The sequence below is a fragment of the Mytilus californianus genome, unplaced genomic scaffold (genome assembly GCF_021869535.1).
Source record: "Mytilus californianus isolate M0D057914Y unplaced genomic scaffold, xbMytCali1.0.p SCAF_3, whole genome shotgun sequence".
Taxonomy (NCBI): Eukaryota; Metazoa; Mollusca; class Bivalvia; order Mytilida; family Mytilidae; genus Mytilus; species Mytilus californianus.
This window is the reverse complement of record NW_026262679.1, coordinates 33,431,976-33,445,940: the sequence shown is the minus strand read 5'-3', so window position 1 is coordinate 33,445,940 and position 13,965 is coordinate 33,431,976. Positions and strand designations below refer to the sequence as shown.

At 31.4% G+C, this 13,965-nt stretch overlaps 1 protein-coding gene across 3 annotated transcripts in view; it reads left to right on the top strand.

Moving 5' to 3' along the window:
• The window catches only part of LOC127734393 (thyrotropin-releasing hormone receptor-like), a 51,942-nt gene extending 39,823 nt beyond the window's left edge, over positions 1-12,119 (top strand). For 2 of the 3 annotated variants that reach the window (XM_052244232.1, XM_052244233.1), the window contains exon 2: positions 10,604-12,119. In XM_052244232.1, coding sequence (XP_052100192.1) covers positions 10,604-11,741 — 1,138 coding nt within the window. In that variant the 3' untranslated portion in view covers positions 11,742-12,119. Of the gene's footprint in view, positions 1-614; positions 875-10,603 lie in introns of those variants that run through there. The other variant, XM_052244234.1, reaches the window with a different exon arrangement.
• Positions 12,120-13,965: the final 1,846 nt, after the last annotated feature.

The window sequence follows — 13,965 nt, the reverse complement described above, 5'->3', positions numbered from 1 at the left end:
ATTGTTTATTGTTTTATAGACGAAAGGTCTAACCCTCGTTTGAGAGAATACATATATAAATTCCACAATTGGTCATGTATTAACATGCGCCAATGTTTATGAATTTGACAATATCTTAAGGGTAGACGAGCGAACTATTATCTAATGCCGTTTAGTAGAAAAATTGATAAATTTGAATGTTCCAGTTGTCATTTATTGTACGTTGTTGTACAACGTGGTCTCTCATTGTATTTTGGTATCTCTATTTTTTAATAAAAAACCAATATTATTAATCTTCGTCTATTATTATATCTATAAATGATAATTTAACGGTTATAAGATAGCAGGAGGTGTTAATTTGTCCATGATTATTTACCAAGAATCTCAATAATATACCTCATTTGAACTAGTTAATTGTGTATGATGGTTGAATTGGTGACAAAAGTTAGCGAAACTTGATGTTTTATATAGTTTACAATGTAATATTACACATCCTTTAAGTGACATTTAACGAAGTGTTGCTATCATAACGATCATCTAGTGGCAAGTACGAGTTTTTATAAAATGTAGTTTTTATTGAATTGTTGCAGATATTTTTATTTTCTCTCATCCGTTTGTACATGTATGTGATACCCTTCAAATACTTCCAAGTATTAAGAAGCATAATTAATGAATTTTACATAACAATTACGATTCCTGCGTAGGTTATTGAATAAATGCGATGATATCCAGTCCGCTGGTGCAGACAGTCATTCAGACACACCATCTTGACCCGTTTAGTTGACTTATTATGGAATTTTAAAGACTGCTGGGATATGTAATAATATCGATATGATTTTGTGTATGTGCATACACAATAAACGATGTCTTCCTTTGATTTGAAAGATCTATTAAGGTAGGGTACTTAAATTATGTACTAATTTCATTTGCTTTTGATTGTTTTCGCAAGAAAACGAGGGAGGACTACGCTTTTAACTTATTTTTTAATTTTATTTAATAGTAATAATAATAATAATGATTTCTTTTTTTATTACACGTATACAGGAAGTGAAGGTTATCTAAAATGAATTTGTAATAATACTTAATGTACATGTAACTCAAAGTTTTTCACTAAACCAAATTATCAAGCCTAGGAAAAAAATACTATGTAGAATGTCTTTTTGGAATTAAAAAAAAATATATAGATATAATAACAGACGAAGATAAATAACATTGGATACCGATATGATTTTCTGTATGTGCATACACTTACATTATGTACTAATTTCATTTGCTTTTGATATTTTTTTGCAAGAAAATGAGTGAGGACTGTCTCATTGGCAATCATACCACATCTTCTTTTTATATGTTCATAAATGTTTCCTCTTTTTTTTGTTTACATGTCCAATTTGTGCAAGTTCCCTCCCAGATAAAGAAAATTTGTGTAAATTGCCCCCTTTGATGTCTTGGTATATATGTCGTTAGGTTGCAGTCTCATTAACATATACCCCATGCACATCTTCAGGTAATTATAGTTTTCGCTTTATTCATTAATTAACAGATTGTGTCTGATATATGTTATTTGATTTTAAAGAACATATGTTGTGTTTGTGTCAAATGAACGAATAAACATAAGTATAAAAAAATGAAATGTATCCTATTAACAAATTTTAGGATAACCAGCAAATTATTAAGCTCGGAGGGAATGGCCATGTCGACAGAGAAACTGAAACTTTAATAAGAGTACAAATAATGGTTTTAGTATTTATATATTTAAAAAACATTCTAAAAATACTACAAAACTACGATGAAACATTTTCTGGTTATCTTAAAACTGTTACAAATACTTATGTTTATGTTGCGCCTGGTAACTGGAACTTGAACAACACTTTTTATACTTATTATCCTAAGATATTAAAACGTCTTATCCTCTCTGAGACATCTCCTAACTTATGCTGCGTTCACACGTAATTCGAATTCGATTCGCATTAACTAATTCGAATTAGTTTAATTCGCATTCGAAACGTTTAACGTCCAAACGTAAATTCTATTTCGAATTGCAATGCGCATCAAATTCGCTTTACTGTCCTAACGACGTTAACTTTTAATTCGTATTAACAAAAACGCATTTCTAATGCGAATTGGATAATGCGATTTAGCCAATTCGAATCAATTCGAATTAAAAAAGAAGAGTGTGTGAACGCGATTAGCGAATTCGATTCGCATTCGAAACGTTTAACGTCCAAACGTAAATTCTATTTCGAATTGCAACGCGCATCAAATTCGCTTTACTGTCCTAACGACGTTAACTTTTAATTCGTATTAACAAAAACGCATTTCTAATGCGAATTGGATAATGCGATTTAGCCAATTCGAATCTATTCGAATTAAAAAAGAAGAGTGTGTGAACGCGATTAGCGAATTCGATTCGCATTCGAAACGTTTAACGTCCAAACGTAAATTCTATTTCGAATTGCAATGCGCATCAAATTCGCTTTACTGTCCTAACGACGTTAACTTTTAATTCGTATTAACAAAAACGCATTTCTAATGCGAATTGGATAATGCGATTTAGCCAATTCGAATCAATTCGAATTAAAAAAGAAGAGTGTGTGAACGCGATTAGCGAATTCGATTCGCATTCGATTCGAATTCAATTCGAATTAAATGTACGTGTGAACGAGGCATAAATTACAATACTTAACCGAATATTTATCTTTGTTTGACACTTGGTTTTTATGTACGAGTATGTATGTGTGTTTGCGTGTTTGTGTATGGCTTATCGTTGGAAAAAGATGTCGTTGCGTATACATGTCACATTTTCGGAATACTATAGTGCTGTTTTGAAATTAGCTAAGAACGATGACTTGTTTTATAAATCAAAACGCGTTACGACGTAGTGTTCTAAAAACGATTTTTTGGCATGAACGAAAGTTTAACATGAACGAGAGTTTAACATGAACGAGAGTTTTACACGAACGGGAATCTAACTTGAACGAGAATTTAACATTAACTTGAATTTATGACTTTGATATGAATTGACTTTGACTTTGGTTTCTTCTTGGATATAATTCACTGCTTTTTATTTCCATGTGACTTATCTTATTTGGCTCTAATTCTGGAATTAACGGAGATCTTTGATTATATACATTGTCTTAACACACATGAGATTTACCCTTTTAAATAATAAAGCACATTGGAGTTCTGACATAGTTTATATCATTTAATACTTTGCATATTGTTCACAATTACGTTATTACTGGGTACTTTTTTTAAATTCTAGTTTCACTCTGCGTTCACTCTTTCATTTGCATCATGGTTAATATTTGTTTCTACTAGAAATGAAAGCAAACAATGCATAGTTTTACACACTTTTTTGTATAAATCAGGCTGTTAGTTTTCTCGTTTGCATTGTTTTACATTTGTCATTTCGGGGCCTTTTATAGCTGACTATGCGGTATGGGCTTTACTCATTGTTGAAGGCCGTACGGCGACCTATAGTTGTTAATTTCTGTGTCAGTTGGTCTCTTGTGGAGAGTTGTCTCATTGGCAATCATCCTACATCTTCTTATTTTGTCATCCTGTATTGACTCTTAATTTTGAGCGATCATATACTAACTGTATTTTTGTATGGTATGTAGAAATGACTACTGTTTCGGAGAAGGTTATAAAAGGTATGGGTAATACGATCATAAAATCTGTTATCCGGTTAAAATTATCAAGTTACAAATGTTAATATATTATATTGTATTTAACCTTTTTTGTATAAATGGTTTCAATCATTATAAATGTGAACTTATTGAAGTGTGATTAAAGAGCTGGTTGTAACATTTTTTGTAATGGCTTTTAAAATTTAGTGTATGATCTATTAATTGATGCACCTGGTATTCGGTAAAAGTATGAACATTTCAAAACTAAACGTCAGGGTTATGAAAATATATGTAATTGATCTCGCTGTAAAGTTAAGATATGAAGAACAGCAATAAAACGTTGTTCCTATTCTTTGTCATGTTCATATACAGATTTTTCTTTATTGATATAAAATTTCCCTTCTTTTCATTCATAACTGGCATTTGTAAGATACAAGTTCTTATGACCATTCAAAATTGTGTTTTCAAAGGAAACATTTTAAAGTGTTTTAAAGATTTACATAAAGAGTTTTTTCTAAGCGTTCTATAATGTAACAATTATTCAACTGTAACACATTTTAGAATATTCAGGTGAAATCTTAAAAAATAAAATCATTATTAAAGGAAATGTGAATAGCCGTCAATATTTAGCAAAGTATACAATTTAAGTGCTTTTATGGTTTGAGTCTTGAGACTTAAATGTATGTTATAAAGAAATCCATTAGGAGAGGGTTGGGAGCCTGCTAATATGTTTAACACGCATTATGTTTGTGCCTGTCTAAAGTCAGGAGATGTGATTCAGTGGTTGTCGTTTTTTTGCTGTATATCATATCTGTTTTTCGTTTAGTGTTTTGTACATAAATCAGGACGTTAGTTATCTTGTTTTCTTGTTTGAACTTTTATAGCTTGCTTTGCGGTATGGGTTTTACTCATTGTTGAAAGCCGTTTGATGACCTACAGTTGCTTACTTCCACGTCATTTTGTCTCTGGTGGAAAGTTGTCTCATTTGGCAATCATACCACATCCTATAATTTTTATATCGTCTTTGACACATATTACACATACTAGTCGCACGCAAGGAAATGTAATATGTAATTTACTGAAATAAGACCTTTGGAGAATGTTGTTCATTTTACAGATTAATATATGCATTTTTATTTGTGTTCGACTAACGAGTTTACAAGTTTGGATGTCCCTTGGTATCTTCCGTCTATCGTTCGTTATTCTATTCATTGAATTTGTGTTTAAAGGGAAATACCATTCTCTTTATTTCCTCTGTTTGCAGGCCAGTCTGATTTACGGGCATGCTAGAATGATATCATAGTTCTGTTTTGTTTTGTTAAGGGTTACTGTGTGTACGTTTTTTTTTAAATACTAGTTTTACTCTTAAATTTGTTCTATTGCATTATAAGTTTTAAAGTAAATTTATGAACTGAAGGAGGTATATATATACTGTATTTTATGTCATGCGCTTTTCCTGACATCCGTTTCCATAAAATGACTTCATTTTCAGAAATACATACATCATTCATAAAGCGAGATATGGAGTTAATTTCAAAGTAACGCGTATAAACAGTTTTACCAAAGTATAACATGCTTTTGACAGAAAACACAGATATTTAAATTCGTATAAAACGGAAGTACGCCGCTGCTTTGAAATTATTTCAATGTTATTCATGTTAGATAATCAAAATGTATATCAAGTGAACGTTAAACATTTATATAATTTGCACCACTATCTTCAAAGATTTTGCAGCAAATTTTTTCAGCGATTTTACATAGACGAATTGGCATTGTGTCCAAAGTTTAAATCCCCAAATGAATTCTGAAGAAATTAATGAATAATATAAACCCCACATTAATTAGTTCATTATACCAAACAGTGTAACGTATCATCATTTGTACTAAATGGAATACACAAATTAATTTTAATATTTGATAACATCTTATAGAAAGCAATAACTGTCATCGCTTAACTTTGATGGGAAATCCATTAATCTGGACACAGATTATGTATCATTAGAGGTTTTAATGACCGTTGCTTATCGTCTTATTATCCATGGAACGGAAGTCATAAAATCAAGGTACAAAAATTAAATTTTATCAAAGGCAAACTATTACAGTATTATGGTGAATAAGACCTTATAACATTCAAACCTGGTCGCTATAAAATATTGGCGTTTTAGTTTATTTTTTAGCACTATTAGGGAATAAAGAGTATAACAAAAATACCGAGTTCCAAGGTAAATTCAAAAATGGGAAGTCCATAAAACTGACAAAATCAAAAGTTAGACTTTATCAACCAACAGGACGAATGGGGAAAAAAAGCTGTCATATTCCTAACTTGGCTTTCATCTCAGCTTAACTATCTGTGATCAGCAATCAATAGTAAAATCTGAAATTTCAAATTGAAAACAAATGAAATGAAAAAAACATGAAGTGCATCACTATGTTTTTCATCTACTGACACGTTTAAAATAACTGGACAAGGAACACATACTTCATACGGATTTCTTATTTACAAATGCGAATACTTTCAGATTTGTTTTACTGACCCCAAAGTATATGTAAGATCTTGAATGCCGCTTTATCAATGGCATGCCACATACACAGATGTGATGAATAACACACCACGTTGTGGTTTTGTTAAATGTCTTGTAGGAATCAGGAAGGGCCAATTCAGACATCTTTTGACCTAAGGATAACCCATATTTCCAAATGCGGATCATTTTCTTTTTGTGAAGTTGAAAAGAATTTCTGAAAGTAATTATATTCCTAACGCTCTACAGCTTAATCAACTGCACCATAAACAGCTTTGTCATGGAATTTATTGAATATGTCATTCATATCCGTTTGTCATATACACCAGACACATTATCTTCTGGGAAAATTTCATGTCAATATACGAAATTAAATTTCCATACAAGAAAGGAAGATTCTTAGATGATGCTTCAGTCCATTTGTAAGCGCAAAAAGAGAACGATGGAAACTATATTCTTTTATCAGACATGCATAATAATAACTTCATGCTATTAAACATGTAATACAGTTTTATGTATGAGATTTAAATGATACAGTAAGTCAGATCTACTACAACAATATCTGTCTGACTTTGTAAGTTATATAAAAGACAAATAAACAATGACGCGGGTAACAGTTTATTACAAAGAAAGTCTTATATAATTGCTTAGAAATCTGCAATTGGGGATTCTTTTTTTCTTTTTAGTATCGATTTTCGTAGATTTCTTTTTGGTATCTATTTTCGTGGATTTGTTTTTGGCATCTATTTTCGTGGATTTCTTTTTGGTATCTATTTTCGTGGATTTCTTTTTGGCATCTATTTTCGTGGATTTCTTTTTGGTATCTATTTTCGTGGATTTCTTTTGGTATTTATTTTCGTGGATTTCTTTTTGGCATCTATTTTCGTGGATTTCTTTTTGGCATCTATTTTCGTGGATTTCTTTTTGGTATCTATTTTCGTGGATTTCTTTTTGGCATCTATTTTCGTGAATTTCTTTTTGGTATCTACTTTCGTGGATTTCTTTTTGGCATCTATTTTCGTGGATTTCGTTTTGGCAATGTATTTTCGTGGATTTCTTTTTGGCATCTATTTTTGTGGATTTCGTTTTGGCATCTATTTTCGTGGATTTCTTTTTGGTATCTATTTTCGTGGATTTCTTTTTGGTATCTATTTTCGTGGATTTCTTTTTGGTAACTATTTTCGTGGATTTCTTTTTGGTATCTATTTTCGTCGATTTCTTTTTGGTATCTATTTTCGTGGATTTAGTAAAACGATGTTCGTGGTTGAAAAATATTCCTGATGGATTCTTATAAAAAATGAAAACTACACGTTATTGATTTCATGCTTCTGAAGCGCTTTTCTGGATTTATCTTCATCAGGAACGCTCAAAGCCGAATATTTGAAAGCCGGGGATGTACAAGAACCGAAACAGTTGCAGAGCTATATGACTAAAAAGTACCTAAAAATAGCCTCTAAGGTCAACTTTGCCTGAGGGAGTTGAAACCTTAGTTTCTTTATAATTTCAAAATTTATAAACGGATAGTTTTAGAAATTTTTGTTGTTAATCATGTGATAAAAAAATGTCAGTATTTTGTTAAACACTTAAAATTCGCGGTGAACTTTTACCTGCGAAAACTTAGAAAATTTGTATCCATCCCACGAATAATAACAAATACACTTATCGACATCTATTCAACATACTGAAACTGTTCAAATGATGAACAAAAATTAAAGCAATGTTGTTTTCTTTTTTGTTTTTTTTGTTTTGTTTAATGATTTTATAGTATTTTGTGACATTATTGCCATATGAGCAGTCTAACCATACTTTGTCGGAAGATAAAAATTGGAAAATTATTTCTACCCAATTGAAACAACATATCGAATGCCATACAACATACTGAACATAGAGACGTTTTCTCGGAACCATTCAGTGCTAATTGCGTTGTATTTTGATCGACCGCTTTTGTTTATGGTAAGACAACCAATTTAATTCCATGATTGAATTTCAGAACGTGTTACTATCAAAATAGATTTATCTCTTCTTAAAAGTCATTGCTACCATCTTGGTAAGGATATATAATTACGTAGTCTGAACTTTGTGTTGCAGTATATAAAATATCCTATCAATTTATAAACAGATTTAACATTCCATTTCATTGTCGGTCAAACAGGGGGAAATAGGAGATATTGTCACCAATCTCAAAAGTAAGGGAGGTAATAAAGTGCATTTGCCACTCCTTTTGTTTTTCATCCTAAAATTTTTGAAAGACATAAAACTTAAGATACTTTATATTAGTCATGAAAAATCCGGTAAGCTTCGCTTTTCTACATGTACTGCTAGATAACTGCAATGATTTGTTTTGATTTAAGTGTTTTTTTCTTATCGTGAGATTTTTGATAAACACAAACAAAGTGCACCTCAGCTAATCCAACCCATGACTTAGTGACTTATTTTCATTTTTGGTATTTTCTGCAGATCTGGACTAGCTTTTCAACTCTCCCCTCAAAAGTATATTTTGCCGCCTTTGTTTCACATTAGTAAACATACTTACAAATATAATTTAACACATAATCTTGTATAAGGATGTAATTTTGATGTTATTCCCCGATACAATTTAACTGAAAGAAAAGAACATGCATTTAAATTGTTATTACATATACATGCATTCTTGTGAAGAATTACGAGCGTTAAACCTCGTAATTTATATGTTAACACATGTGAGTTGCAATACTTGCACCACACCTAGATATTTTAATAATTTAGTGAGAAGAATGGTTATCCGGGAAATTTGGGTTTTCTCTTTCATACACTGAACACAGCAGCGTTAATTCGAATGGGGACGTTAAATCCGATGCCTCGCGAATGGAGATTACCACGCTCTCTCCACGTTGAAACCCCTTTCCTATGCGTGACCTTTTGCAACATGCCCGTAATTTCCAGTGGCAGTCCAAATTTCCTGCCATAGATTTTGAAAAGAGAGTTTACTAATCAAGAGAACAAAAAAAAAATGAGGGAATCGCATGAACTCCAAAAGGGACCACCATAAGTTATGCTTTACTTGATTTTAAATGAGATATTGGCCACTAGGTGTTAAGCTCACAATATTCAATCAATACACTTGATATTGATTGAAAAATTAAACCATCAGTTTGAAGATTTTTTTTAGCAAATTCAAGACCACCGGAAATATTTTTGATATTGAGCTTTGGTGAATAAACCTGTTATAAACTGATGATCAATTCCTTATCCAGCATGTGATTGACAATTAAGTATTTATTATCTGCGAGCTGAAGTGAATATACTCTTTGATTCACACGTACTTCATACGGATTTCTTATTTACAAATGCGAATACTTTCAGACATGATTCTTAGAGAGATTTAGAGAGTTTCATGCAGGTTATTTTCGTAGTACTCGTCTCATAAAATATCCATTACTAGTATGTTATAATTTATAAAACATTTTGTTCTTGTCGAACGTGGCGATGATTTTTTTGGGTGATGGGCTTTATCACATTGATAAAAATGATAAAAGCAAGTTAGCGCAGCACATATAGATAAATGTTTAGATTTTGGTTTGAAATCATAGCATCCAGTCGACAATACCAACGTCTTTGAGAGTTGATTGGCGTTGGTAAAACTGTACATTGGATAACCGTTACATCGATGCAGTTTGATGCTTCTTTTCTCGTTGAATAAATCCATCAGTTTATATATATTCATATTGAAGAAATAAGAATGAACTGTAAAAATAAATGAAATGAACCGTGTCCTTAAAACAAAGTACACTGTTTCATAGCGTAATTGGGTTTACTCATTGTTGATGGCTATTTGGTGGGTGACCTATACTTGCTTTCATTTTGGACTATGTTGGATATTTGTCTCATAGGTAATCAAACTTCATCATCTTATTTTCATACCTATTCATTTTATTTTGTTAATCATCATGATGTATTGTATTTCTAGTCGAGTTTATTTACCAAGTCTAATAGCCGAAGTTGATTCATACAAATTTATCCGTAAAGAAACTTTTAAAAGAATTGTATGCTTTAGTTTATCTGCCAGTGTACAGCTTACATTAGATGAAATAATTTGTTACATTATATATCAATTACATACAATTTATTGAAAGACCCAGTTGACAGTTATAAGTTGAATTTATATTCCGACATATGGTATGAATACATTAGTATTTCTGATAATCCAGATTAGACCAATACAATCATGAACAACTTATAGTTTGTCAAGTCAAATAGTGTTCTGGATTTTTTTTAATGTCGATGGAAAAGAATAGGAAATAAGAGTCGTATTAGATTTTGAGTTTGACTTTTTTTTTTAGACATTATAATTTTTATTTTATTTACTTTTGTTTAAAGAAAAAAATGAATATTCTGACCTTGTTATGACTAAATAAGCCGTAGTGGCAAAACAAAAGAAAATAAATATTCCGTTCGGAAAATTCTTCATATATATACATTTTCTTTTTTATCTTTCAGTCTGGTGAAAAATACCTCAATGTTTGAAAATGTGACGTTTGATTTACCGAAAGATTCAGCACCACGATACATAGAAACGTTACAACAGATTTCACCAGAGGTTTTATTAATCGACAGAATAATTTCACCTGTTTGGTACGTCATAGGTTTTATTGGTAACCCACTCTCGGCTGCCATATGGTTCGGACGCAGTAACCGAAAAAATTCTTCTGCTGTTTATCAGGGAATATTAGCAATAGTAAATATATATTTCCTAATTGTTCATTTGATAATGGAACTTAATTATGCCTGGGGCATACAGTTATACGCCAGTCCTGGTGCCTGTGAAACATTCAGTGTTTTTCTTATGATACCGCAGTATTTGTCACCGATGTTGGTTTTAGCATTTACAATAGAACGATATATTGCTGTATGCCATCCATTTCAGAAGAAAAAATTCTGTACTGTTAAAAGAGCCCTAATGGTATCAACTTGTATGTTTATCATTTCAGCAGGATTATCCTCAGTCCAGGCCTATCTTTGGGACTATGATGACAAAATAAAACTTTGTGCCTTCCTAAGCTTCGGGCACCAAAAATTTGAGAAAATATGGACGCTTGTTACAGAGATTTTACATTTCTTATTAATACCTTTATGTGTCCTGATTTTTAATATACTTGTTATTATTGAAATACGTAAAATCGATGCAAGGGATACTACACGTCTTTATTCCGGACATAGTGGACGCGCAACAACAACATCAACAGTAACGTTGTTATCAGTGTCGTTTTATTTCATATGTACCTTACTGCCGGCCTCCATTGTATATGCGATGCAATCTTTATTACCTTATGGTAATAAAATGTCAGTACAAAAAATGGTGTTGGATCCAACATGGAGGAAATATTTACAGTATTTAATGATAAGAAAAGTGGTTGAGGAGATTTGTCTTTCAAACCAGGCTTGTTATTTTTTCATTTATTATTTAACTGGGAGTTTGTTCAGAAAACGTGTTCATAATATGTGCTGTAAAAGTCCATGTTGCCGAAAAAAGCCAAAGTCTGAGCTTTCAAATGAATACGCTTTTGCTATGTATACACCTGTTGCTTCAAACGATCTCAATGCTAACAGTCAAGAGGAGACAAAGATATCAATGTAAAGATATGTATTCTCGTAAGTTCATAACATTTCAAGTGACATATTCTCTGCTTGAAGCAGATCGTCCATTTATTAACACATCTCCTGGGAACCGTAATGCGAGAGGAAGAAAATACGCTGGTTATTCCGTCTCTGAGGACTACTGGAAGGACGCATATGTTGTTTCTAATTATATTCTTCATCTGGTCATTAACTGCCAAGTATGTTGCTATTTCCGATGTTAGTCGGATTATACACGAGAAAAAAGGCAATAATTATATTCTTGCTGTGAATAGCGTCTGTTTTAATCATTACATAAATTAACTAAAAATAACTAGAATGAATGTATTTCAGCGTTAAATTTTATTACTCAGAAAAGATAAAATAATACATTTTCATAGCATTTATCATTTTTAATATACCTATTAAAGCTACTGCTAAGCTTGAGTACATTGATGTCGCAATATTACTACAGATCGTATTCATTATGGCCATATGGTTTGATTGCCAATGAGACAACTATCACCAAAGACGAACGGACAATACTGCTACAGTATCGAACTCATTTTAAAGTGAATTATTTTCTCTCCCTACAAAAAAAAGTAAAACAGATTGATTTGCGCTGACTATTTATATCAATTTTTAATGACAGAACGTACTGTCATTCGTACAATGAGAATCATTAAAGACATATTTTGGACAAACTTCAATAAGACGGCAATCCAATAACAATACAACCCAAACGTTCGGTTTTACCTTAATATCAACTTGAAACAGGGGCTGCATGCACTTGAGTTGATAAAACTGTTTACACAAAAATCAAGAACAAATACCTCACTAAAAAGCATTCTTCATGTGATAGAAAAGTAAGATGCTTTGATTTTGACAAAAATAGCTTGAATCTAATAGAGGGTAATTACGCTAACACGTTTAGGAATGTTTTCCCGAGGAGTAAGTCATATATACTGCGAGGGACATTATTCCTCAATATGGTGTTATAACCCCTTTATAATATAATACAAAGGACATTATTCCTCGATATGGTGTAATAACCCCTTTATAATATAATACAAAGGACATTATTCCTCAATATGGTGTAATAACCCCTTTATAATATAATACAAAGGACATTATTCCTCAATATGGTGTTATAACCCCTTTATAATATAATACAAAGGACATTATTCCTCAATATGGTGTTATAACCCCTTAATAATATAATAACAAGGACATTATTCCTCAACATGGTGTAATAACCCCTTAATAATATAATAACAAGGACATTATTCCTCAATATGGTGTAATAACCCCTTTATAATATAATACAAAGGACATTATTCCTCAATATGGTGTTATAACCCCTTAATAATATAATAACAAGGACATTATTCCTCAACATGGTGTAATAACCCCTTAATAATATAATAACAAGGACATTATTCCTCAATATGGTGTAATAACCCCTTTATAATATAATACAAAGGACACTATTCCTCAATATGGTGTTATAACCCCTTAATAATATAATAACAAGGACATTATTCCTCAACATGGTGTAATAACCCCTTAATAATATAATAACAAGGACATTATTCCTCAATATGGTGTAATAACCCCTTTATAATATAATACAAAGGACACTATTCCTCAATATGGTGTTATAACCCCTTAATAATATAATAACAAGGACATTATTCCTCAATATGGTGTAATAACCCCTTTATAATATAATACAAAGGACATTATTCCTCGATATGGTCTTATAACCCCTTTATAATATAATACCAAAGACGGTATTCCTCAATATGGTGTTATAACCCCTTAATAATATAATACAAAGGACACTATTCCTCAATATGGTGTTATAACCCCTTAATAATATAATAACAAGGACATTATTCCTCAACATGGTGTAATAACCCCTTAATAATATAATAACAAGGACATTATTCCTCAATATGGTGTAATAACCCCTTTATAATATAATACAAAGGACACTATTCCTCAATATGGTGTTATAACCCCTTAATAATATAATAACAAGGACATTATTCCTCAATATGGTGTAATAACCCCTTTATAATATAATACAAAGGACATTATTCCTCGATATGGTCTTATAACCCCTTTATAATATAATACCAAAGACGGTATTCCTCAATATGGTGTAATAATCCCTTAATAATATAATACCAAGGACATTATTCCTCAATATGGTGTTATAACCCCTTAATAATATAATACCA